Source organism: Bacillus rossius, chromosome 11 (genome assembly GCF_032445375.1).
Source record: "Bacillus rossius redtenbacheri isolate Brsri chromosome 11, Brsri_v3, whole genome shotgun sequence".
In the NCBI taxonomy this organism is placed as follows: Eukaryota; Metazoa; Arthropoda; class Insecta; order Phasmatodea; family Bacillidae; genus Bacillus; species Bacillus rossius.
The window spans coordinates 14979277-15006590 of NC_086338.1; the positions used below are offsets into that span (position 1 = coordinate 14979277).

The following is a 27314-nucleotide window of genomic DNA, read 5'->3' on the forward strand; positions in this document are numbered from 1 at the left end:
CTGCATAAACACCAAAAACTAATTATTTCTTGAGTAAATAAATAGAATAGTCTCAAATTTAATTTTTTAACCTGGGCTATTGTTGATATGTAATTTTTCTTTCAATTAACTTAAGTTAGTTCACATTACAATATTCAAATACCTACAAAATAAACCAAAAAGATATATATATAAATAAAAATAATAAGTTAACTTAACGAATTTACGTACGCACTTTACAAACTTATTCCTAATAAGTTAACGGCATGACAATAGAATAATTGCTGTATAATTTGATTATAAGGACGTTAGCAACTAAGGCCGGAATTACAATAGCCTGTCCATCCGTCATCCGTCTGTCAATTACGTGACCTGCACCCAATAAGATGGACCGAAAAATGTCATTCACTCGTCCGTCTAAAGCTTGGTAACTTTATACTTTTGACGGGTGAACGGATGAAACTATAACCTCCTAATGTCGTCTAGGTGTTTGCATATAAAATATTATATTAAAATGTATTAAAGTTTGTTTCATTGTTTAGTTGATTCCAAAATCATTTCTTAGCTTACGTTTGGACACATTTTGAAGCTCTTTTTTGAATCAAAAATGGTCTAAGTCACGGAAGTATTATAATTACGTATGGTAACTCTGGAAATGTGAAAATACATACCGAAAAAAAAACTCTGAGTTTAATGAGATTCAAGTACTTACATTGCATAATTGTTTAAGTAATATAATTACATAGGACAATTTTTTCCCCCCAAATTGTTAAGTTTTCTCAACAGTTGTCAGCATTGACATGGAGAAATATTATGATGGACGAGCGGAGTGTTGTAAATAGCCAGCCGACCTCCGTAGCGTAGTCGGATGCACACCGGCTTATGGTGGGAGAGGTTCTGGGTTCGAGTCCCGGGTAAGGTATGGGAGTAAAATTGAGACTTATTCAAATATACACTTGCGATAAAAGATGATGAAAAAGAATAATGAAATTGATATTTCTGGCTAAACGGATACTGCTCAAGGCCAAAATCCTAGCAGTGAAGTGAAGTGCAGTTGTATATCGCTTGGCGGCTGACGGACGGATGTGACGGGCTGTTGTAGTTTAGGCTTTACAATTCAAGTGTAGCAAAACAGAATTAAATCTTTATATATAAAAATCTCGTGTCACGATGTTTGTCCGGGCTAATTTCCGAAACTACTGCATTGATATTTGTAACTTTGTCCAACTTTACATATAGGCTACATTTTATTTCGATTAATGACAGCGTTTTCCGAAAATCAGCTTACAAGGGTGGTTAAGCACATTACAGTGGGTACTCCATCTCCATGACAACGGGATTTTGCATTGTTTATGCCTTCTGCATCTTCATGCAACGGGCATCGCTTAGATCGATTTTTTTTTTTCAATTCGAGGCATATTTCTGTAAAGATTTAATTATTATTTTATGTAAAATTATTTAATTTTAAAAAAAAATATTTGTGCGAAATACCACTGACTGACTCATTACGATTGACTTGAAATCTTTCAACCGATTGAAACTTAGCTTAGTTACTCATTTTGTGATGTATGTAGACGCTCACTAAGATATGATTTTCCGAAAATCAGCTCCCAAAGGGAGTTTTGGGGGTGTAAAATATCAAAATTCAAGTTTTTGGTAGAAAATCACCATGGCAACGGCTGTTGTTTTTTGATGCTTCATTCGTCTCTATGGCAAGAACTAATTCACTGTTAGTGCAGTCCTCATCACCGTTGAAATTTTACGGGGACTTTAAATATCAAAAATTGCCCTTTTTTTTTCAATTTTATATCTTACAAACTTGAACTTGACAGTAATATTCCTCATGTTATGCAGGATGACGTTTTCCGAAAATCAACTCCCAAGGGTGGTTAAGCCCGGGAAACAGTGGGACAGCGGGATTTTGCATTGTTTATGCCTTCTGCGTCTCCATGGCAGCAAGCATTGCTTTGATTTTTTTTTTCCATTCGAGGCGCGGCAGTGGCGTACCCACAAGGAGGGGCATGCATAATGAGCGGCGCAGGTGTTCTGCCTGTAGACTGCCGTAGCAAAGTACGGGTACATCAGTTGTACGTTGCGTGCTCGAGAATCGGGAAACCATCGGTGCGTCTCGTTTTCTCTCCGGTACATCGCAAAGCATTGAAATAAATTTTTGTCGAAATTAATAGCATTTTATTTTATTTATTATTACTGTAAATGGGATATTTAGTTTCATTTTTCTCCATTAGTATAGCCGTGCGAAGCTGGGTCGGGCAGCTAGTATATTATATATATATATATTAAATGATATTGTTCTATTACAATATTCGCTAAAAACACCTACACATTGAGTTGAGGCCATTAAGCTACTGACTCAAACACAACTTCACATCACGTTGCACTCAACGAGGTCCCTTTCATCTGAGGCGAGAGATTTATATTTCAGCTTTTCAATGTTTGTAACAGTCGTTTAAAATTACGCACCTTGCGATAATCGAACTTTTTTCTTCGATTTATACGTACAGATGTACAGTATTTAAATGAAAGTACCTGACTTGACAAAACGACCAAAAAAACTTCCCATCCGCCCCACGTTTTAATAGTTTTATAGAGTTTTGTATGAAATTAGGTCACAATCACTACTGTTACTCAATGCCCGATTCTACTAAGCAAATCTAAAACATAATCAAAGTAGAGTTGAACTGATTATTCCATAGACCAATCATCACGATTTGAGAATTTAGAATTTAGACTGAGCTATCATGAACCAACCACTGCAATTCAAATTTGTTTTCATTTATTTACCAATTGGGCTGCTTAGTGACGTTATTTATCTCGTTGGTCTGTGTTTAGAAATTGAGCTCGAATGACATGAGTGTTCATAATTTTCTTGCCTTATTTGGGGGGGGGGGGTTTGAACCCCCAAAACATCCCCCCTGGGTACGCCTATGCTATATATAAATATTAAAATGTATATTTAGTTAGTTTGAGCCACAAAAGGTTAACATATGTCCTCTAAAGTAGTGATACGGCTACTGAAAATTGTTCACATGAGTGTTATATATATATACACACACACAAAATTGGATGTTGGTATGTATGTATGTATGCCAGGAGGGGTTAGAGATAATTTCATTCATGTACGGACAAACTAATATTATAAATGCGTAAGTGTGTTTGTCTTTCTTGTCGCAGCAACGGAGCGATGTATCGACATGATTTTTTGCATATATATATATATATATATTATTTATGTATTTATGGGCCGGAGAGTGACATATACTGCTTATAAATAATAAATTCCACCCCAAAGGAGGTGAAATAGTGGTGAAATCCAATTTTATAGTAGAAAATTATAGGAGGTAGGTCATGGACACACAGACAGTGAGTTTGTGTTATTTCTCTATGTCCGCCACACGGTTATATAGTTAAGGTCTGGCAACTTCCTATCCTTCTTCTTGGCGAAACCCATCCATCACTAGTTACAAGTTTTCTTCATTATATATATATATGGATATATATATGGATATATAGTATATATCCATATATATGGAGATATATATATGGATATATATATGGATATATATATGGATATATATATGGATATATATATATGGATACATATATATATATAGGTAGTTTCGTTTGGTTTGTGAATTCATATTATTAAAACAACACTTATAACATTTTAATCAGGTGGCAATCAAACAATAAATGCCTTGTTTAGTTTCTACAATGCAAGCAGATTTCCTTTCCCGTTGATGCCTAGCGAATCCGTCCTTCTCTTGCGACTGAGAGAGAGAGCATTCCGTATCCCACATAAAACAGCGACTGCTTTTACGACTCAACATATTATGAATTTTTGATTATTAAAGATGGTAACATATGCTAGGCAGGATTCAAATTATTTTGAGATTGTTTTATAGCTCAAATAATCACTGTGTTATTACATTATGCAACATCTGTTAGTGAAAATCAGAACTACTATAGGCACCAAATTTAAAAAAAAAAAAGTTATGGAATTCCTTTTTAAGTATTTGATATCATTAGAGAAACAAATATGAATTCTGGACGTTGCCTGCAGCATTATCAAAAGGCCACCGGTGAAGTTATTTGAGCAAGGAGTTTACTTTGAGAAAGAATGTGAATCGTCATGAGAGGACGAATTGTATATTGGGCCCTTACCAAAAACAAAAAAAAATTATTTGCAACCAGTGCCATAAATCATTTGTTCGAAGATGTGTCTTGAATAAACATCATAATATAAGCACAAACACGCTAAATGTTGCTAAATGTTGCTAACGAGGATAATCAGAAAAGTGGAATGAAGGTGAAATATTAGAAGAATATTATGATCTCGAAGGTGATGAAAATATAAATATACGACATGTTATTGAATAAATGAGTTATAAGGCAGCAGCATAAACGACTTGGCGGACACAGGTAGTTATTCGTGCTGTGCCGTCGGACAAATTTTACACGTCCTATAGGTGGCGCTGTGCAGCAGCGAGTGCCTCTTCACTCGTGGCCAGGGGATAGTCACTAGATAGGGCCTACGATGGCTTATTGAAGACTGTGAAAAGACTTGTGCCAACGTGAGAAAGTTATTTTAAACTAAATAATTTTATAATTTTATATTGAATAATTTGACTTTGATGAAGGAATCTGATTTTATTTTCGAAATTTACTTTAGTTTACTCGTTTAAAATCATTCATGCTAAATACATTATTTCTTTGATATTTTGAATGTAGGTGTTGGTGTCACTGTTCGTTTAAAAATTTAAAACTGTTATAGTTTGAATTTGAAACGAATGCAATTTGGTATAACTTTGAGTTGTTTAAAAAATTGAGATGGAAAAAGTTAAGAAGAAAACTTTTGGAAGAAGATGTTGGGTGCCGCACTGTGAAAATATTAAGGCTAGAAACGATGTGAAAAATTTTAGTTTCCCTAATGATGTTGTTAGGTTAGTGTTTTTGTTGGACTTCAGAATAAGTTATTAATTTGATGGAGAGATGATAACCTAAGTTATTCTCCGAACGATTCTAATTTCAAAAAAATTGTGTGTGTGTGTGTGTGGGGGGGGGGGGGGGGGGAATTAAAAATATTTCCATTAATCTGGAATAAAAATAACACCCTAGATCCTATACAATATTGAGCCCTAGATCCTGCGGTATTGGGACAAACAAATTACCTTCTTAAACAATAACGTTGAATTCAATTTTTGTACATACATTTAATAAATTTAAAAAAAAAACCGTTCGAAAACTATTTTAAAACCATAATTTAACATTATGCATTAATAAAATACGTATTGAAAATACATTTTTGCATGGTTTATTTCACGCTGGTTGTTGGTATTATTACATTACATAGTGGCGGTTATTCGAGAAAAAAAATAAGGAAAGAGTTTCAACCTGGGAGTGAAATCTCTCTCTACTTCTATACTCCTTGCTCGAGGCGCTGCAGGTGGCGAGATTGGCCACGTCACGCGCACAGTTCACTGACAGCGCGATAGCAGTTATCTGCGACCTTGGTGGTGGTCGCGGGGAGTGACCTCACCGCAGCTGCGGGGGGAGTGGGCGGCTCCCGCGGCCATCGAGCCTCACCGTGCCTCACCGTGCCTCACCGTGCCTCAGTGCCCGTGAGTCACTGCAAGCAGGTCCCTCCCTAACCCGGACCCCTCCAAAATAAACTTAGTTTTAGTTAGGTTAGAAAAAAAAATCGTCACTGCAGGCCGCCAGTCGCCAGTGCACTGCAGGCTTCACTCGTGACATTCGCCGATTCATCACACTGCCATCCGGGGCAGTAAGCGTGGGCGAGGCCAGAAACAGGAGTGTCTACAACTCGCTTGGTGCATTGTAATTCAGGTGCACCCCACACTGGTGTAGAATCGTTTGAATCTACGGCGGGGGTGCGTGTCTTGTCGGATAGATTTGGCACACGGGCCTGTGTGTGCGCTGGCTTGTAGTGTAATGCTACAAAACGTTACGTGTACCTAACTCGCTGACTCGCTGCAGCTTAGGCCAATTACAGCCTTCATTTCTTCTGGTTGGCTGGACCTCTGTAGTTGGTTGAAGCTGCTGGCCAGTCAAAGGCCTCTTTTTTCTCTTTTGGTTTCCTGGGCCGTCTGGCCAGGCCATGGGCGATCTGTATTTTATTGGATGCAGAGATTAGTTTTCAGTATTTCTGAGAAGTGGTTCCCACATTTTGCTTAAATTGTAGTCATACTCCTTGTTTATGTTTGATGGGTGTTTTGATATTTTTACTGCTTCTCGAATGTATCCTGTTATGATTAGAGACCGGAAACATTCGCGGGTTCAAGTCATGATATAATATCATACAAACAACTGTATCTTTATATTGCTTCTGTGATTGACTCACAGTTTATCTGAAGGATTTTGAGCCAATGAAACACCTTCAACCAAAAGAGTATCGAATCGCAAGCGTCCCAGTTGGCAGGTGTCCGAGTCAATAGCCAATGAGCAGGTGGCATTTGCCTGAGTGTGTAGAGGATTGTGGAGTCTATCCTAGGAGCTCTTCAGCCCTGGCCAGTATTGTCGTGTCTCACGTAGCTTCGGGAGACAAGGACAAGGATGGACATCACTTGAGCCACGCCAAGCATCAGCTCGTCAATGTCTATGCTTTGAAACATAAAATATGGCACGAAAACGTGTAGCTACTAAATAAGTACAGGCTCTTCAAAACTATCAATGCGTCACAAAACTGCTAGCACTGAGGTTTCAAAATCATATTGATACCGCCATCTCGGTCAATAATTGTGAGGAAGACCCGATAGGGAATGGACCGCGTCCTAGGCTAATTATGGGCTTTGTTTACTAGTGTGAACATTTTAACATTGTTCATACTACCTATCAATGTTAAAATCAGGAAGTCCCAAGCTTTTTCAGTTCACAGCACATTTAGTTCTAGTGTTTTGTCTCGGTCTAGTTTGAAATATGTAGGGTAGATGCAATGATGCTAGATTAATAGTGTATGCGAAGACATGATTTCAGCGCCCCCCCCCCCCTAGCGCCCTAGGCTGCAGCCTAAATATCCTAAGGGTTAATCAGGCCCTGACCGCGTCACTATTTTTATTCGTTGGTAAATAACGAAATAATTGTTTATTTTTCACACAATACAGATGCAGCATCTTTAAAATAAATATTTCTTGCAATACCTCTTTTTAAATGACTAAAGATATAAACGAATTATATTTTGATATATGGAAAAATTATGTTAGTCACCAGAGAACTTTGTTACTTTCATTAAGTCCATTGATAAAAAAAAACGTAAATGTGAGACATTTCACTGAGATTCCCAGATAAATATGCCAATAATTTCCTTTATTTTCGCGGAATATTTTTGCCTAGAAGTTTATCGAAATGAGAATGAATGAGCCTTGTCAAAATTCACAGCCCTTGCCTGACAGTCTCAGAGGCAAGTCTTCAAGTGGGCGCTACTGCGCGCAGACAGCGCCTGACTAAACACTGCCATAGATAAGGAGTTACGTAATGTCAAACTTTGTGTGAGAAAGAATAGCCAAAAACTTGCCGTATCTTCCGTAAATGCGTGTTGGATTTCGGTTTATATCCGTATACGTACTTTCATGAGCTTAATCTAAAATAATTACAGTCAAAATTTCAACATTTTAACATAATTATTAACATCCTGACAGTCTCACAGACTTAAATTTAAACAATTAATGTTGAACTTTTTATATTGTAGCAAAGCAGCTCCGACAGATACATGGGTGCCCGCCCAGTCATTCTAAAACTTCACATCATGAAACGCGAGCTGACATCGCAAACCACCTCGACTCGTTACCAGGACGGGCAGGAGCCCACCCCGTCAGTGATGCCAACTTCTAGAGTGTTCCCCTAGGACCAACTTCAAATCCCCCTAGATGTCTATTAAAAACCTCTATAAAGTTTTCATCGTACACCCTGTTTGAAAGCTAAAAAAATTTTTCTCTTGAACCACGTTTTTCACTTTCAATATAGATTATGCATATTTACATTTCATAATTTTCTGCCCAAATAGAGCATAATTTTTTTTTAAAACTAACATTCAGTAACTACAATTTTATATATGTACGAATTTATTTTCGGTTTAAATAATACATGTTTACTAAACTTGAAGTTCCGGAGCGTTCTCCCAATATTTCGTATATTTTTTATGAATTTTTTTTTTTTTTTGGCATTCTTGAAAAGATTTGAAAACGAATAAATTATTATTTGTGTTATTTTTATTCCTTGGAACCACAAAAAAAAAAAAACATAAACGACTTAGTTTGCAATCCAATAAAACTCGCGAATAGACAACAAACCAACGGACAAAACCTCAACGTGACAACTGACGACGTGAAAACGTTGAAACGGTAAAAGTAAAAACTGAATTCTCTCGATCAGCAAGTTGTTGTTGGTCGTAGTGCGAAATCCAGCCACCAGCGCCACTTGTGTTGCTGTTCTTTTCTCACTTTTTCCAAGATATGTACATTTTAATTTCAAGCCCTCGAAAAAATTTATTAAATAATGCACCCACTAAAAATTCCCACCAAAGAATACCCCTAAATAAATGTACCACCCCCCTTTTTTTTTCAAAAAAAAATATGTAAGGTAGTGGAGGGTAAGTGTGCGCATTTAGTGGAATATTTGGCATAAATATTTACCAACACGCATTTGAAGAAAATTAATAATACAGGATGATAGAATAATTATTCGAGAATGTCCTGAAGAGCCCAAGTAATTATACAGCAGGAGATTCTCTTTTAATGAGCAAAATGGTAAAAGTCGGCATTTGCGCACACTTACCCTCTGTGGGAGGGTAAGTGTGCGCAGCATGTCGGGTAAGTGTGCGCATAATTCTTATCAGTTGTACATCGTATATTTTATATTTCTGTACCCACTGTATTCACTTTTACACATAAAATCGTACTGGGCGAACATTTATACATTTATACATAAATGTAAAATATTATTTTGATCATTAAAACATTTAGAATTTATTTTTATACAACCAATAAATCTGATGCTACTATTCCCTACACACACTACTCGCACCCAGTCAAAATCATCACATATTCTTTAAACAATAATCACAATAAAAAAAACTCCGCACCCTTCATAAGATGAGCAAACTTCATGCCACCATTCACTGCACTCACAACATTGCACCCAGTCCTCATCACTGCATGATTCATCACATCCAGGGCAGACGTAGTCTTGTGAAGGAGATAGCTGATCGGACGCACTTCTCGTATTGAATGTTAGTTTGCGTTTGGCTGAAAGTAACTTCGATGTTTCACATTTCTCTTCTTTGTTGTTTTTCAACAACTGAGTGTTTGACTTGATTAGCTTTCTTTCAGCTCTTGCTTTCAAATTTTCAATTTTTTTTTCTTTTCTTCCTCTTCTTTAAGTTTCTTTTTTTCTAAGAGCAAATTTTTGTAAGGTGTTGCAGTTAAAATCTCATATTTCTGCCCAATTATTTTCCTTTTGGTTTGCTTTTGAGCTTTGGGCAAGGGATAAATCGCTGTGACTGAGACAGTTGGTCCTGACGAAGTACCAGCAATTGGAATGATTTATATTTGTGACACGTTTGTGTTTTCTTGCGTCTTTGTTTCTTCTCCTGTTATTTTATCCTCCAATTCTTCAACTTCTACAACTGGAAAAAATAATATGAACCTATGATTCCAATACAGGAATTATGTAATAGCAAAATACTAATAATAATCTAATTGAATGTATTTTTCGGGAACGAGAGGCAAAGTGTACGCCGGCGGGTAAGTGTGCGCATTAACAATAATGGTGCGCACACTTGCACGCCTGCAACACTAGTTCATAAAAATCCCTCTAGATGGCATAAAAAGGAACATTTTCACAAGTGAGCTACAGCAAACGTAAGCTACGCCTGCCAGTTTTTACGCGACAACTGCGAGAACACGATTGAATTGTTTTCAAAGGCTTAAGCCCTTATATTAACATACCAAAATATTACATTATGTACGGTGAAAACTAGTATATTACCTGTACAAATCGCAGAATTCAATTAGGAATCTTCGCTGTTCATTCTTCTTGCTTCTTTCCCAACTCGCTACAATACTAGCATGTCAGTTGCTGCACCAGTGATACCAATTACTGAAAAATATCACTGCGCACACTTTCCCGCCTGCGCAAACTTACCCTCCACTACCTTATAGCCAGTCATGGAGACTGTCAAAAGAAATGAAAACTTAAAACTTTGTTTTTGAATGTGTAATATGACATCATTTCTACGTCAAATGTAAGTAAGAAAATGATTTTGGTATTATGTCAGTACGATATCATTTATCCTTACATCATTTTTTAGTCACAACAGATGTCAGTGGTATGTAAAAATTACGTAAAAATTCATTACCTAGCTATGACTTACCAGTGATGTCAGACCTAGGTCATGTATTCACGTGGTCAAATTAACTTCACTTACTGCTACTACAGCATGTCGGTGATGCGAACTCACAAGATCTTACCCACCCGAAAAAGAGTCCAACACGCACATGATACAGTCGAGCATATACAATGTATTAGTGTATATATGCGTATACATGTACACAGGCCGCTGCGCGTCGCCAGTCTGGCGCAACACGTCACTAGCATGTCGGTGACGCGAACCCATAAGTTTTGCCCCTACCAAAAATCGCTCAACGCGGCTAAAGAAGTTTTCACTTCAAAAAACTTTACATCTTGGTTCCCCCTTAATTTTGGGGGAGGGAAACCCCCAGTAGGCATCCCTGCACCCAGTGAGCCCCGAGCTCACTCTTAATAACTCAAAAAGTTTTAGATGTGCACATGCGCGAATACTGCTTTATTTTTGCAGCACGAAAGAATGGCTCTTTTCCCAATTAGTAGAGGGTGAACTTGTCGCCTTCATTTGGCAACTGGATGGAGCCCCTCCCCATTGGAATCTCTTTGTACGAGAGTGGTTGAACCTCGAAGAACCTGACCTTTTCATTGGTCGTAATGGCCGAGACGACGGAGCTATTTTTCGCTGGAATCCACGTTCACCTGACATAACGCCATGAGACTTTTTTTTTTACCTTCGGGGCTATATAAAAGATAATATCCACGTTCCAACGCTACCTAATGATTTTCTAGAGTTGAGACACAGAATTGAAGAGGCCATTGCTTCAATTAATCCGGAATTGTTAACCGAGTGTGAGAAGAATTATACTTTAGGTTGGATGTGTGCCGTATAACTAGGGATAGGAAAAATTCGCGAGTTCATTTCGCGACAGGCTAAAATACAAATAGTTACACCTCAGTGCTGCCTCTGCTATTGGCTCACAACTCACCTGGATGACTCTGGGCCAATTAGAAACGCCCGACCAAAGCTTTATCGTATCACAGCCTGCTACGTTGGGACGTCTCACAAGACGGCAGCCAATGGGTGGGTGGCATTTGACCTAGTGTACGTAGAACTATGGAGTTCATCCTGCAGGTCATTGAACCCGCGAATTTTTCCTATCCCTACGTATAACTAAAGGTGCACATATTGAACATATTTAAGAAAAACCAGGTTAGTTTACTTTCAATGTGATGTATGATATGATGTAAATAATCTAATATTAACTGTTATAATATACCATTAAAAACGGGAAATTCTTTTATTGATACCATGTAGTCTCATACAAATTTTGATGAAAGAGAAATTTAACACGTTAATTAAAGTATTTAAGTAAACATGAATATAACGTCACGTCGGGAGGGGCTATCTCTAGACACGCGTCCTAGTTTTGAATTTTACGACAGACCACAAAGCAAGGGAGATAAAGAGTCGCAACTCAATGCTATCTAGAGACCCGGAAATTTCGCGGATTCATTTAGTCGCAAGCTAGAATGCAAACCTTCACACTCTCGCACTGTGTTCATGATTGGCACGCAGTTGTTTGGACACGCCCGTCTACGACCGTGAGCCAATGATGCCCAGCTAGGAGAGAAGTAAGCGAATCAGGTAGTGCCAAATAACAAGGATAAAAATGTTCTCGCTAAGAAATTATCCAATGGGAAAGTAAACATGGGTCGAGCACACCTATAACTGTGAATTCTATCCTGAGGCCAGAGGAATCCGCGAAATTTCCGGGTCTCTAGCTATAACTAATGCTCTTATTGTCTTTGTAAATCAGCAAATTGTGCAGTACTTTTAGAACGTCGATACTTTTAGAAAGAAAATGTTGGCTACCTTGAATTTTTTTTCTGTCGTTAGTTGCTGGGAAATTTCACCATTAATATCTATTTTCCAATACGTAACAACCAAACCACTATGTTAAAATAATTTATCGTTTGCTTCGAAACTTATAAACTGCATAGTGGCAAAGTATGGGTTTTGAAAATCATATAAATTCAGTTTCAATAATTGAAATATTGCAAATTATTGCAAATAATGCACACGATCCCACGTCTGCACATGTGCATATGGCAGTCATGCTTATTTCATTGCTACCAAGATCTGGATAATTCAGCATTGTCAAAAATTTTTTCCATAATATAACAGCAATTAAACTCAACATGTTACCTCGTTAATACGCCATTCCATAAATTCTGAACTACTCGTGATAATGTCAGTAAAATTATTATTTCTTTATCTAAGTCATTGTGCTTAAGAAATTTCTATGGTTTCTTTATATTTAACACTTATATTTTGATGTTGGCATTTCACAACGGCGCAAATATTTTAATGGTCCTGTTGGCCCATTCTGTTGTCCCCCCCCCCCCCCCCCTGCGACAGACTTTTCCACACAAGCGCATGTCCGCCCGCTATGCTCTCTCCCTCCCCCTCCCCCCCCCCCCCCCAGAGGCCAGGGTCACGTGACAGCCGCGCCCAAGGCCAGGGACACCAGCGCTCGACCACAAACAACTGCGCATCGCATTCACACGCTCTGCCGGCTGTCCGCGGTACCGCCTGCCCGGGGAGAGACGGATATCCGGCACTCATACCAGGGCAGCCTGCTTTTCACAGACGAGAGAGCCAAACACCCGATCGTGCATCTTCGGGTTTTTTTTTTCTTTTGTTCATTGTAAAAAAGTCGGTGGTCGTCTCTCGGGGCGTGCGCATCTCTCTCGCGGGCTGTTGGCTGGGAGTTCCCTGCGCCCTATTGGGTAACCGAAGGCTGGCAGTGCGTGTTGGTTTTGTGTGCGTGCTGGGGGCGGCCTAGCAGCGCCAACTGCTACCGACCGCGTCCCGCGGGTGGCGGATACGGGAGCCCAGCTCGAGAGTTGCAATCTCGCTGGGGTGGCTGTGAATAACCAATAGCAGTCCGCGGACCAATGGCCGGCCTGTGGAGTCGTTATCACGGCTGTCGGGGAGAAAGGTAGCCTGAATGTAGCTCGGCGCGCGGCAGAAAGCAGCTTCGTCGGCGAAGGCACCGCAGGGGAGCTCGATGTGCCTTAGTAGCGAAGTGTAGACGAACTGCGGGCTGGAACTTGCGGAGCTGTGGACTGCCGCGCGCGCAACGGAACTGAACAGCGTCGGAATTCTGAAGGAAGAGATGGCGGCGCCTTCAAGTTGGGGCCCTGTTGGAGCCAGTGGTAGCCTGGGCGGCGCGACCTTCAACCGACCCGGGAATTTGGGGGGCAAGAGGGTCCGACTCGCAAGATACTTCATTCGCCTGAACGACTTACCCCCACCCTGGCTTGAAAGGTCGTTGGCTGTTGACTGGAAGAAGGAAGATGAAGATGGCGCAATGTCAGGCTGCCTTTCGCTCCGAGAGCCAGCAGTTCGAGCCGGTTTACTGGCTCGTCTGCCCACTTCTGTTTTAACTGTGGCTGCCTGGGCAGCTGTGGCTGGGCTGACGAGTGAAGTCGCCCGCCCCTGGGGGTGCTTGCGCCCCTGGTTAATAATAACCCAGGAGTTCCCAACCTTTAAATGCGGGCCGCAAGGCCCAAGCACCCAACTCCAGCATGGTTGATTTTTCAGCCCCTCCAACTCTTCTTACCTGGACCCTTCTTCCTCTTGTCCAGTAGTTACCTGCTTGCTTAATGCATGTTAATTGATCCCCGCATGAACCGGCCCAGGGTTTTCCCTGTGTCTATGCAGGTTTTACCTGGGTCACATTAGCTAGCTTTTAAGCTAAGCGACCAATGGGGCGTCAGTCATGGCGCCAATTGCAGCCATGGCTGGCCAGTAAACCCCAATAGCACACGATGCACGCGCCCTTGTCCTGCATGGTTAAAAACCCGCATGGTAGAGTGTATAGGCTTCGGCCTGAGACACACTTAGGTCCTCCCCTAACCTGGACCCTCCTCTACACACTTAGAATTAACTTAGGCTAGGAAAAAAAAAAAATTCATTGTAAATAAATATGGCGGTGTTGATAAAAGGATACTAATGGTTAGCTACATTATAAATACTTTAAACCAGTGTGGACGGTAGATTTGGTTAGGCAGTGATGTTGGGCAGTATTGTTAAATTCGTTTTTCCTAGTTCTTCTGCCCTGAAATGTTATCGTGTCATGTGCAGTGCGCCATCCCTGTTGTCGACGTGTCGCACAGTGGGGCCAAATCCGAATTCCCTTGCCAAAAGTCTTAAAATTAATTTTTTTTTCTCGCGAATCTTGTAGTTATATTTTGAAATATAAGTGTCCAGGGCATCAAGAATTTCACAAATCACTTCGTTATGACGAATAGTTTTTGCACAGTAATTGAGAGAAGACAAAAAACTCAACTTCCAGAAAAAATTTAGGTAGTAAAAACGTCGTTTATTGATTGATGCACTCACTTTTGGTTCAACATTTTAGAGTTCTCAGAGGTACTAGCTTAATCTACGTTCTTTTCTGATTCTTAGGGTACATATTTCGTATCGGGAAAGCTGCAACTACCTTACAAATTAACGTATTTTAATAAAATAACGGTAAAATTTAAGTAAACCTAACTGTTCTTTGAGCTACAAAATTTCCCCCGATTTCCCCCAACCAGATTTTTGTGTTTTTAGGTACCCTAATATGTACCCTATATATCCCTGAAAACGGCATTTGCTCAAACTTGCTCGTTTGAAAGATACATAATTTTTAATTTGCCCGTGGAGTATATTCAGCTGCAGAAACTCAACTGGGCTGCGAGCGATGGTGACCGCCACGCGTGTTTTTGTTGGTTCTCGTGTTTTGACTGGAAAGTTTCGGAGGTGGTAAACAAAGATGAATCATCGTTTTTTTTATTATTCTTTGTTCACTCTTAGCTGAGTTCTGAAATAAACAAAGCCGACTGTAAACAAACATTGTGAGTGGCTGCCGATCTCCACGCACAGTAGTCGTGCGTAAGAAATTGTCACTTGTTATGTACCGTTTATAAATATTTTTTACCGTGACTATTTGCAAACAATAATTGTTATAAATCATTATAACATGTCACCATTAATCTGCAATATATTTAAATGTGTTAAGCTTTTATTTTCTTATAATTTTGTTAGCAGACGACATGTGTACACTTGATGCACGATTTACCAAGCACGCCCTGCGCTGCCTGGCGCTAGTTGTACTTCGGATTTTCGCGCGTACGGTTTTGTTTATTTGTCTGGCTGACGCCATGCCAGACCGAGTTTTGTAAAGCACAAAACGCGAAAGCCATTGGAAAGTACTAAAGACTACTATTCTCAGGCAGCCTGAGTGGGGATGTTGTTGCCCTCTTAAAACAACCTGATGATGACAGTAGAAGTGACACCAGTACTCTTGATAGTGAATCTGAGGAAGACTGGGTTTTTTTCTTGCATTGCCATTTTGGCCAAAGACAGCTACACATCAAAAGAGATTTCATTATCAGTCGACTGTTTTACTTGTTTAGTAAATATATTTTTGTTGATTGTTTATCTTTAAAAAATATGGAAGCATAAATAATTTCTTAGTTAATTTTAGCTACTTGTTAGCTTCGATTTAATTTTTAATTTTTATGGTATTAAAAAAGTTTATAAAATTATTTTTGATGTTCGTGTCAAATACAAACCTAAGCAAACGATTTGCAATCACTGCCTTCAGCCTAATCACATCCGGTATTTGTTCGTCAGACTTATACTTTTTAATATTTCAAATCAATTTCCAAATGACCACTTCAGATTTAAAGGTAAAAACTGCGAGCTTAAAATAAGTTTTATGGTATTTGAATTAAGCAGCCTCAAAAACCCCGAGGCTCTACTTTTTACGTGCAAATAATGTTTTGACACTTCCGAAGTTATTCCGAACAAATTGCGGAGAAGTCATCTCGAATTTTGAAAGCAGCATTAACAGATTTGCTATCAGTTTTGTTGGGAACCCAACCAAATCCCGTTTTCTGCGTCAAACGCTTCTTTTTGGCTGTTTCAAAGTAGTTTCGAAGTAACTAGTTAGAATTTTATGTAAAAATAAACAAATTGAATTCAGCGACCTCGAAATCATTCAGGGGACAATTTTTTTAACGCTACTATCAATGTTGTGGTATTTTCGAAGTAATTTTGATTAAAATTCGAAGTAATGTTATTAAATTTTGACGTAACATTTAAAGATGTACAATTAGGGACTTCAGAAACCCAGCAAATACACCGTTTTCTGCGTCAAAGGCACATTTTCGCTGTTTTCGAAGTAATTTCGAAGTAAATATTTCGAATTTCGATGTAACAACAATGGATTTGAACTCAGCGACCCCGAAAACCTCCGAGTACGATAATTCGCGCCAACTGTCAAACCTTTTTGACTTTTGGCCAGGGAATTCGGATTTGGCCCCACTGTGCGTCGTCAAACTCTATGTAACTTGTAATTAGTTTAAGGCATTTGGCCAGCATTGCATGCTACAGTAATTGGACCTTGGTTTAGAGCATGCGTGTTTTCTTGTTGTGGACTGGGCTTGGGGCTTGAGCCATATACTCATGCCTCAATACTTGTGAATGTTTTCGCATAGAAAATTATGGCCCTATATTTATTTGTACGCCCTCAATTGGGCAGGCCCTAGCCGTCTTTTTGTCTGAACGTCGTTTGTATATTTGCCATTTGTTACCTGAGATTTGTGTCATCATGTTGCCTGTTAATAATAAATATTTTGATTAGACATTTTGTCAGTTAATCATTTGGCACAGTTTTAACATACTCTTGGTCACACACTGTTGATCCCTACCGGAAGGGATTGCCTTTCTATGTTATCCTCTCACGCTTTAGCCCCCCCCCCCTTCCCTCTTCGTGTGAGAGATTGTAGCGTGTTCGAACCCTGATTCAAGCACGCTGCAACATTATGACAAAACAAAACAAAAATACTAAACCACTTGAAACATTACGTGAAATATTACTTGACTAATAGATTTAATCATAACGTTTCACATAGAATATTTAAGTAATGATTTTGCTTGAGAAAATAAAACTGGACAATTTATATTTAGTTCATTTTAATTAACTGTTTTTAATACTGTGTTCTAAAGTCAATTGTTTGACTTCGTTAAGACAAGTCATTAATACATGCATATTAACATTAATAAATACATGAAACACGCGTGTCAGGTTTTATGAAAGACATGCTTACAGTAACACGTGTACAAACTGTCATTATATATATTTTTTTAAATATATATATATACACATATAACGTACCTACTTGGAAAAACAATTTCTGCCGTTTCTGTGTATGAGGGCTGTAATATGGAGGAAACGCACTCATGTTGCCCACTTAGGATTACAAAATTTCCAAAATGATATCTTTGTAACCGTAGGTACCTAAATTGCTGTTATTTTCTAATTATGTTCGCGTGTTTTTGAAGTGACAACGTCTAATAAATCGATGAACGCACGAAAAAGTGTCCCGTTACGCTCATTGTACGCTTGCGCCGCATCTATCTCTCTTCCACTCGAATGTTTATAAAGTGAAGTGAAAAGTTAATGTGGTTTTCATTGCTTATTACAACAACAGTTTCGGCAATAAAGGTTAATTATTCTTGCATTTTAGAAATCTGATTACTAGTATAATTTCAAGTATTTATTCTTTTATAATAAAAATAAAAAAATTATTCAATGTTATTCATAAAGTATGCAATCATATCATCAATGTTTTGTTATGACGTTGTCACGTTAAACTATCGTTCGTAAACCGACTGTACAGACAACCAATTTTTTTCTTTCTTCTTTTTAATCCTGGACGGGAGGGCCAGGACCTCCCCCCCCTCCCCCCGGCCACGTGCCTGCCGTGCGTCCTGACGGCTGCAGCACGGGCACGGGAATGGCACGTGACTGTTCACGTGCCACTGGTCTGTGCAGTTACCTGCGCTGTGCAGACACAGCACGGAGCGGCCGGCCTTGGTCGCTCGCCGCGCAGACACCTTGATCCTGCAAGCGACTCAGTAACACCGGAACTACTTCAGGTGGACAGGTTTACAAACGCTAAAATGTACGATCACACGGCGGTTGGTATGAAGTGTGTTAAAACTCCAAACCCGATTGTCTAATGTCATCGAAATTAATGTGTTGATTTTTTTTGAGCAAGTGTACCTCTGTTAGAGAATTGCCATCAGCCTCAATTTTACAAAACAAAAAAAAAATAATAATAATTAATTGATTATATTTTTGCTGCAGTCGGTAAAACATTACACGAACTTGCGCCAGGAACATTTTCCATCTTGAATTTCTTGCAAAGGACTGAATATACTCTCAACACTCAAAAGCCAATCAGAGGTTTATGAAGAAGATATGTCGTTCGGAACTACGTTGCCAACCTGTTTAGGTTCAATGAGAATTGGCCTCGAACGAAACATGTTCAGACGGAGTGTAACCGCACGAAAAAATTTAACTTGTTAACCTAAAGTAGTTCAGAGTACGGTGTAACCGCGCCCTAAACGACATATTACAGTCACTGCCAAGAAAATTTGTAATTTTTTTTTTTTTTAAAGATCTTTTGGTGAAAATTATTTCCTAAATACTGGAAATTTTGGTGAATTTGTGGTAAATTTGAGGAATTTTAAGTAATTTTTGGCAAATTTTTATTTTCAGGGTGAAGACCAAGGTTAATGGACAAGGTGAAGGTAATCCCAGATGACCGCCGCGACGTCACGATCTATTTTTTTTTTTTTTTTTTTTTTTGGTAATTTTTAGGTTACTAAATTTAAGCTAATGGTTGTTCACGAAAATTAAATACCGATGAATAGCATGATTTAATTTTATTTTTGGATTAAATATTTTTAGGTGGTTTGCTTGGTATTTTTCCGGAACTAGCCTGTGACAGCAAAAAAAAAAAAAAACAATCACATGTTCTTCGTCAACACATACTGTTGTACTCGTAAGAAGGCTTTTTTTTTTTTTTTTTTTTCAAACGGGCGTTCAATGACCGGTATAAACTGCACAGTCCTATGTCACTCGGTGATTGGCCGTTGTCTTCTATAAACAAAACAAGACTGGGTTGCACATGATTGGTCCCTTCCGTTCATGGGAGTTCGCGAAAGTCTGAGTTCTGGGTGAGTCGAACTATCCTTAGTACAACCTTTGAATATATATATATACTGTACAACTGGTACAACTGCGAGAGCAATACTTACCTATTACGTGCCAGATTGAGGTTTTTGCCTGTCGCCAAATAACTTCGGTATCTCCCGTTCATACATACGGTTGGTAAAGTATACGTTCAATCAAATTAAAATTTGAATAAAAACTCAGTATTCAATATTAATATAAACACGTGTATAAAATTAATTATTGAATTTAGTAAAATTATCGAGATGATTTTTAATTAATAATGAAAATCAATAAATATGCTGAAAGTTTTTCTTATTCGTTATTTTAATTATTTATTAAATAATATATTTTATAATTTATAATGCAAATAAATTATACATGCGAAACATAACATCACTTATAAAAATACACTTGAAAATTTAAAAAGAAACACAATTTCTATCACTATAACTTACAATTATTATTTTTTAATTATATGGACCAGTATTGAATATCAATCACTATATTATATAATTTAAAACACATGTATAGTTTTTATTTTTTATGTAGCCTTTTTAATTTCGTGAAAATGTCGTTGCATGTTACTGCACCTAATGAAGTATAAATTCAAAAACTAACTTTAATTTTTCATGCAAATCATTAGTAGAAATAAAATAATATAAGGACTGACGTGATATTATAAATACAGTTGCAAAGTATAAATTCAAGCAAATGAAAAGTTGATAAATGAAATACTCAGTACTTAATATTAATATAAAAATGTGTAAAAATATAGATTATTTAATTTATTAAATAGGCCTAATCGAGATAAATTTTAATTTATACTGGAAATCAATAAATATTCGGAAAATTTATTATTATTTATTTTAATTATTTATCAAATAAAAAATTATTAATTTATATTGCAAATAAATTATACATAGGACAACAAATTCTCACTTCAAAATACACTTGAAAAAGTCAAAAAGTTATAAACACAATTTCTATCTCTTGTATTCACATAAAATGAATGTTTTTTAATGATATGAAAAAGTATTCAATATCAATTACTATGGTATAAGATTTGAAACACATACATAACTTTTAATTGTATGTAGCCTTTTTTCATCCTACGAAAATTTCGCTGCATGGTGTGGCGCATAATAAAAATTCACTTTCATAATTTCTTAATAACTAAGTTGAAAAAACTGCAAAAAGAGGAGAATGTACGTACATATTGTTTTAAAGCTGGAGCTATGCCATTATCTTATATTCCATGTTATTCAAAATAATAACGTGCACTATTTCGTAGGCTCTCTTTCAGAAAAGGATAAAAAAACAAGCGTTAAAATTACTGCTTTATTTCTTCAGTACATATAAGGATACAGACCTACAGATTGACAAACACTTGGACTTTATTTTTGAAGACAAGATGTCTGGTATGCAGTAATAGGGTGGGACCGAACGATATCCATATAATTAAAATTCTCGTAAGTCGGGGTACAATTTACCTACAAATTATGTTTAATTGAGACCGGAAACTAACGGAAAAAATAATTTAGAAAAGAATGTGTAATAAAATATAAGATAATAGAACAAATTATGTTATTATGAATTGCAAAAACGTAAACTGAAGTTATTTTAACATAGAAGGCTTCATCAAATCCAACAAAGTCGTCTGGCGAATCGAATATTTTTTTCTTCTCGCGCTGAAATTCCTCGTAGCTCTCTATCAACAGTGTGTACGAAGTAGAGAATCGAAAGTTGCGAAACGTTAAAACAAAATAACTATTAGACGATAATATTTAAAAATCGATTAACCCCGGATTCGCGAAAGACGGGGTAGCATAAGTCGAGGTACTACTGTATAAAACTATGGGTGGCCTGAAATTTATACTGGATATCTGGATTTGTAACTTTATACAGTGAAACATTTGGATTAGACTTCCTCTGTGCTTCATAATAAGAGCAGTGCCGTGTATTTTAACCATTAAAAATTATTACGTGCACCATGCTGCAACACATGCAACACTCTTACACAAAATTTATGGAAAATAAATAAATGTTGAATAGCATTAAACGTTGGCTTATTTTAAATTAATAACTATGTAAGAAAGTTTGCAACGACTGGCGTATCGCTCTGTTGAAGATGTGTGAGCAGTATATTTCTGAGAACAACCCGTAAGAAACATTTGATCTCACCAGAGCGAGAACCCCGCTCCGTGGCGCGAGGGCTCTGGGTTCGAGTCCCGGCTGAGGCACAGGTTCACATTTGCATCGTCTACTATCAGTCTCAACTATGTCCACGTCATCAAAACTGTCAATCTATATACATAAAAATGTAAATGTTCGTTCGTTCACAATATTTATTTTCCGAAAGTTCTTCACAGATTGCTTTGAAAATTTGATACGTTACATTCGAATACACGCGAGTTTGTATATACCTGTGTCACCCCTGTGAAAGATAAAAATATAGATAAAAATTAGGATATGTAACAATATATTTTAATGAATGTTTGTGTGTTCGTCTTCTGTTTTGTTAAAATAAAGATATAGATAGAAATATATAGACATAGAAAGATCGATAGAGGGAGATATACAGATATATAGAGATTTAAAGGTAGAGCTAGGGGTATGTATATATATATATATATATATATATATGTATGTGTGTGTGTGTGTGTATATATATATATATATACACACATACATATACATATCCCTAGCTCTACCTTTAAATCTCTATATATCTGTATATCTCCCTCTATCGATCTTTCTATGTCTGTATATATATATATATCTCTTCTTTATATATATATATATATTTCTTGTGTGCGTGTGTATGTCACTGAACTCCTCCTAGACGGCTGGACCGATTTTGATGAAATTTTTTGTGTGAGTTCACGGGGATTCGAGGATGGTTTAGATTCACAATTTGGTTCACTGGAAAATGTTTATTTAATTAATTTTTTTATTTATAAATTGTTGTTGATCTTTGAATGGTTTAGGTTTACAGTACATACTATATGTGTGTGTTGTGTATTTATTTATGTGTTGTTGTTAATCTTTGGATGGATTTTATGAATTGTTGTTATTACATTAAAATTAAAATAGAATTGATTATTGAGATTATTATATTATTATTTATTGAAATAACGTTTTAAAGTGTAATTAAAAATATAGGTGCAAATTTGTGAGGTGCAGTATTGAAGTGAGTATTTTACATGATTTTTCGTGATTTTAATTATGTATACACGTGAATTCAATACCAATCAACTTAACCTCCAAATTTAAATTGTCAGTTCTCATTTTATTCTACATATTAAAATGTAATAAAAAATATACATTGTGCAAAATATGTAAGGTGCAGTATCAAAGTGAGTATTTAACACGATTTTTCATTACTTTTAATTTTAGACGTGCATTCAATAACAATCAACTTAACCTACAATTTTAAATTGTTAGTTCTCATTTTATTCTATGCAACTTATGACGTATTGATGTCTCTTTGAAAATAAAAATATAAGTTTGTAAAATAAATTATAACATTTATATAATTTAAATTACTTACAGTAATTATAGTTTCAAGTATAGGCCTATTTAAAATTGAAGTTTTGTATTGTTTAATTTATAGTTTTTTTTTTTTTTTTTTTTTTTTTGGATTTACAACGTTTGAACAGGACACCGTCTGTCGGGTCCACTTTAAAGTGTGTGTTCAGGTGGATTTAAAAATTGTTTAGATTCACAATTCAAGCCGATAAATAATATTTGTAATTAATTAATTAATTAAATTAATGTTGTTGTTGAACGTTCGATGTTTTACATAGGATCCGGTCGGAAGCGCTGTGGTCGCGTTATCGAATATTCAAAAATATTTTATTTTTATTTCAGTTCGACCCGGCAGATGGTGCTGCAATTATATTCAGGGTAGTGATGGGCAGAACGGTTCTTTTGACCGAACCGGTACTTTCGGATCAGTTCCGTGAAAGATTCGTTCAGAACGATTCGTTCATCTCGGTCATTTCGTTCTTTTCTGTGAATAGGATCTGGCTCTTTTATCAGGTGTCGTAACTCGTTCATCCTTTAGAGTATTGGCTACGTGTTTGCTTCCAGCCTCCCCTCGTTATCGCGTGACCCGATAACGAGAGGAGGCTGGATCGCGTGGGTGGTTATCTTTATCTACTCTGCATGGGTAAATGAAATTTCAAACGTCTAGTTGTATACTGACTGTTATAAAATTATTGACTGTTGATCGCTGCAAATGCTTCATGCAGTGATTCTATATAATACGGGAGCATTAAATCTAAGAATGTTAGGTACGAAATTTGTAATCGCACTATTATAGCTAGTACTTGAACATTGCTTTTCGTAGCCTGTGAATCACAGTTGCGTATATGAAACAAGATTATTTATATTGTATTACTTTTTAAGTTACAAATATTAATATACAGGCTATTTACACTCTAGAGAGAGTAAAGTGTTTACATGTAGACCAACACATTTAGAGAAAAAAAGACAAAAATTGAATACTACTACTGCGATTCAGTATGGAGAAAAATGAAGTAGGTACATTAATTAACACCTAAATGGTAAGTGTGAACATTTGTAGTTACTTTCCCTGTTATTTTTAATTCATGTTTTTTTTCCCCCCAAATTTGTGTATGTGAATGTGAAAACGCAATTTTAAACCACTACTTAACAGTTGACATTTTCAGGTATAGATACTTTTCATGTTACCCTATTTTATTTGATCAGTTATCGTTTGCTCTTATGAACATGCTCACGCTGTGATTACTAATTCTTCAGACTCCTGACGTCATGAATCATTTCACGAACGAATCAGACCGGGCGCGTGGCCGGTTCTCTCGTCTCGTTCTCTCGTTCTCTCCGCGTTTTCGTTCTTCCGAATCTTTCAAGGTACCGGCTCTCAAAGAGCCGGTTGGTTTTCTCGTTCTCTCCGCATTTTCGTTCTACCGAATCTTTCAAGGTACCGGCTCTCAAAGAGCCGGTTCTTTACATCGCGAACGAATCGCAAGATTTCGTTCTCTCAAAGATTCGTTCTTTTTGAACGAATCGTTAACGAACGACCCATCACTATTTCAAGGTACCGGCTCTCAAAGAGCCGGTTCTTTACATCGCGAACGAATCGCAAGATTTCGTTCTCTCAAAGATTCGTTCTTTTTGAACGAATCGTTAACGAACGACCCATCACTAATTCAGGGATATTTCCTGTAAATTTTCAAATTTAAAACGTTTGAACAAAACAACGTCTGTTGGGTCCGCTAGTAAGTATATATATATATATATATATATATATATATATATATATATATATATATATATATAGAGAGAGAGAGAGAGAGAGAGAGAGAGAGAGAGAGAGATAAATAGAAATATATATACATAGAGAAATAAATATAGATATATGTATAGAGAACAAAATAAATTTTTATACATAGGTAGAGAATGTAGTGAGATTTATAGAGGTACATATATATACAATAGAGAGAAATGTCTTGTATATGTGTACATACTTCAAACAAAATACAAAAAAATATATATATACCGGTATATGTGATATTTCTTTTCTTTCTTCTCCTTTTAACTAGACTGAGCCACAGTAAAGCTGGGTTTACGATTGATTTCCTTAAGAATTATAACTTAACATCGAGCACACTATTAAGTCAAAACTACATTTTCCAGTTTATGATTGACATAGAAGTCGTTAATTCCAACCAATTACAGCACAAAACACATGGTCGGCCATTGTTCGAAATAGGTTATTGACAAATGGGATATCTATTTTTCTTCTATCATTACATCATCTTCTACTGAAATGTCAAATTCTGTTGAATAAGAATGTTCACTCATGTCTAAATTAATTCGTAATTACAAATATACGAATTCTAACAAAAAATACTGCCTCGCTCGGTCCAATACCAAGACAATAACTTCCGGCTGAAAGGTTCCGGTTTGTTGTGATTGGTCGCTTCCCTTAAGTCTTAACGAAAAATATAAAATATAACCATTTCTGTTAAGTCTTAAGTCATCATATGGTTCGCACACGACCCGTCAAAATTCACACACGACAGTCATAAACCATTCCACTAGTTTACATAGAGTCATCTGGTAAGTACACGACTAAGTCTTAACAATCGTAAACCCACCTTAACGCGTAGATGGTAAAGATATGTAGTTAATAAAAAAACTAAAGATGGCAAAAAAAAAAATTGTTGTCTCGTCGGTGATGAAAAAGTTACCAATGAGGAAAACGTATAAAAAAAAAGTGGTGGGGGGGGGGGGGGCGCAGTGTTAAAACACTAGACGCACATTCCGTATGACCTGTGTTCGAGTCCTGGGCTGGCCAGCCTGAATAATTATGATTCCGTAGTTTCCCGAATACTCCCGACAAATGGAGGGATGCTCGTTCCTTTGAGGGAAAAAAATCCTCCTCGGTCGCGGTTATTCCTCGGGGTGCCTGCGTTACTGTGTCCTGTGCGCCTGAGTGCGCGCGTGTGCGTGTCATGTATCAGTCACAACGAATCAATGGCGTGTCATTCAATAGATTGGTATTATATAGGTTGGTTAATTATTGTTATAATTTTAGAAGTAACTTATTAATGGGCTATCTTTTTTTTTACAAACCAAAATTAATGTATTTTACTAAAGAAAATTAAATAAATATGGTGTTATTTTATGGAGAAAAAAAATCCTAGTAATAAAACATTATCTGCATAATATTTTACGGCAAATTCACCGCAGATTAAAATTGACTTAATTTTTACGCACTGTGTAACAATGTTAATTCGTTATAATTGTATACTTTTATCAGAAGGAAAAAACTTATTGAAAAATTACACTGATACAGTATTACATAATTATTTCTAAAACTACAGCATTTTGAAATAATAAACATTTTTAAGATTTAAATTCACATAGAATATGTGGTCGTGTGACAATAAATGTAAAGCATACATGCTGAACGACTTAACTCTGGTGGTGTTTTGATTGAAACATTACATAATCCAAAAATTAATTTTTATGAATGTAGAAACCCTTGCCCATCGGTAACCAAATCATTTGCACCGCTCTGACAACTAGTTGGAGGGGACCAGTAGGCCTACCTAGGAACTTGCAATTTATGTCCTAAGGCTTGATTTGAGGGAACATTGGTAGAGTGGAAGTCGTGTCCATAGCCTTGGAAGTCGCGCTTACAACAGCTCTAGTACGCGGCATTTAAAATTCAATTATGTGAATTAAATTTATATCCTTAAAAACATGTACGCGCTACAATCGTGTGCTTATTTTTCTAGCAGAAAGCGTATTTTAATAACACAACTTAAAGGTGCTTGAAATGGTTTAATCGCTGTAAATTATATAAATAAAAAAAAACATTTCATGCCATGCAAATCTCTTTACGAAATATAAACTTCAACTCACCGAGGGAATCTTGCTCGTTGCTACACATTCTAATGAGGCAGGAACAAAAAATCCACGACCTTGTAACGTCAGCTATACGTTGTATAAAATAAATATTGTTGGTGTGTATAAAAAACTAATCTTGTGCTTGTCATCTACACATTGCGTATCAGTGATGAAGTTAATAACGGCAAAATTATTGTAAGTATTTTTAACCATCACGCCATTTTGCCAGCTCGTAGCTTCGCGCTGCATGCACGAAACAGCTGATCTTTGTTGGGCTACAGTTTTTTTCTACCGCCGCCACTTTTTTTTATGGAACACTAAGATTCACTTAAGCGTAGTCAGACACCCGAACAGTTCCGATCATATCCGAAGCTAGCCGCTCGATCGTACAACTTCGAATCCTGATGTACCGACGGGTAGCATACTGCTTGCTGGCTAGCAATAGTTCTGTTATAAAGAATATAAAACAATTATTAATGCTCGCATCTCCATTCACCTGTAATTTGAATATGT

General features: G+C 37.0%; 1 protein-coding gene across 1 annotated transcript in view; it reads right to left on the reverse strand.

Moving 5' to 3' along the window:
- Positions 1 to 27073, reverse strand: part of LOC134536673 (uncharacterized transporter slc-17.2-like) — a 74654-nt gene extending 47581 nt beyond the window's left edge. Inside the window, exon 1 of the mRNA XM_063376508.1 lies at positions 26817 to 27073. Within this exon, the coding sequence (XP_063232578.1) occupies positions 26817 to 26844 (28 nt within the window). The 5' untranslated portion in view covers positions 26845 to 27073. The remainder of the gene's footprint in view (positions 1 to 26816) is intronic.
- Between the last annotated feature and the right edge of the window lie 241 nt (positions 27074 to 27314).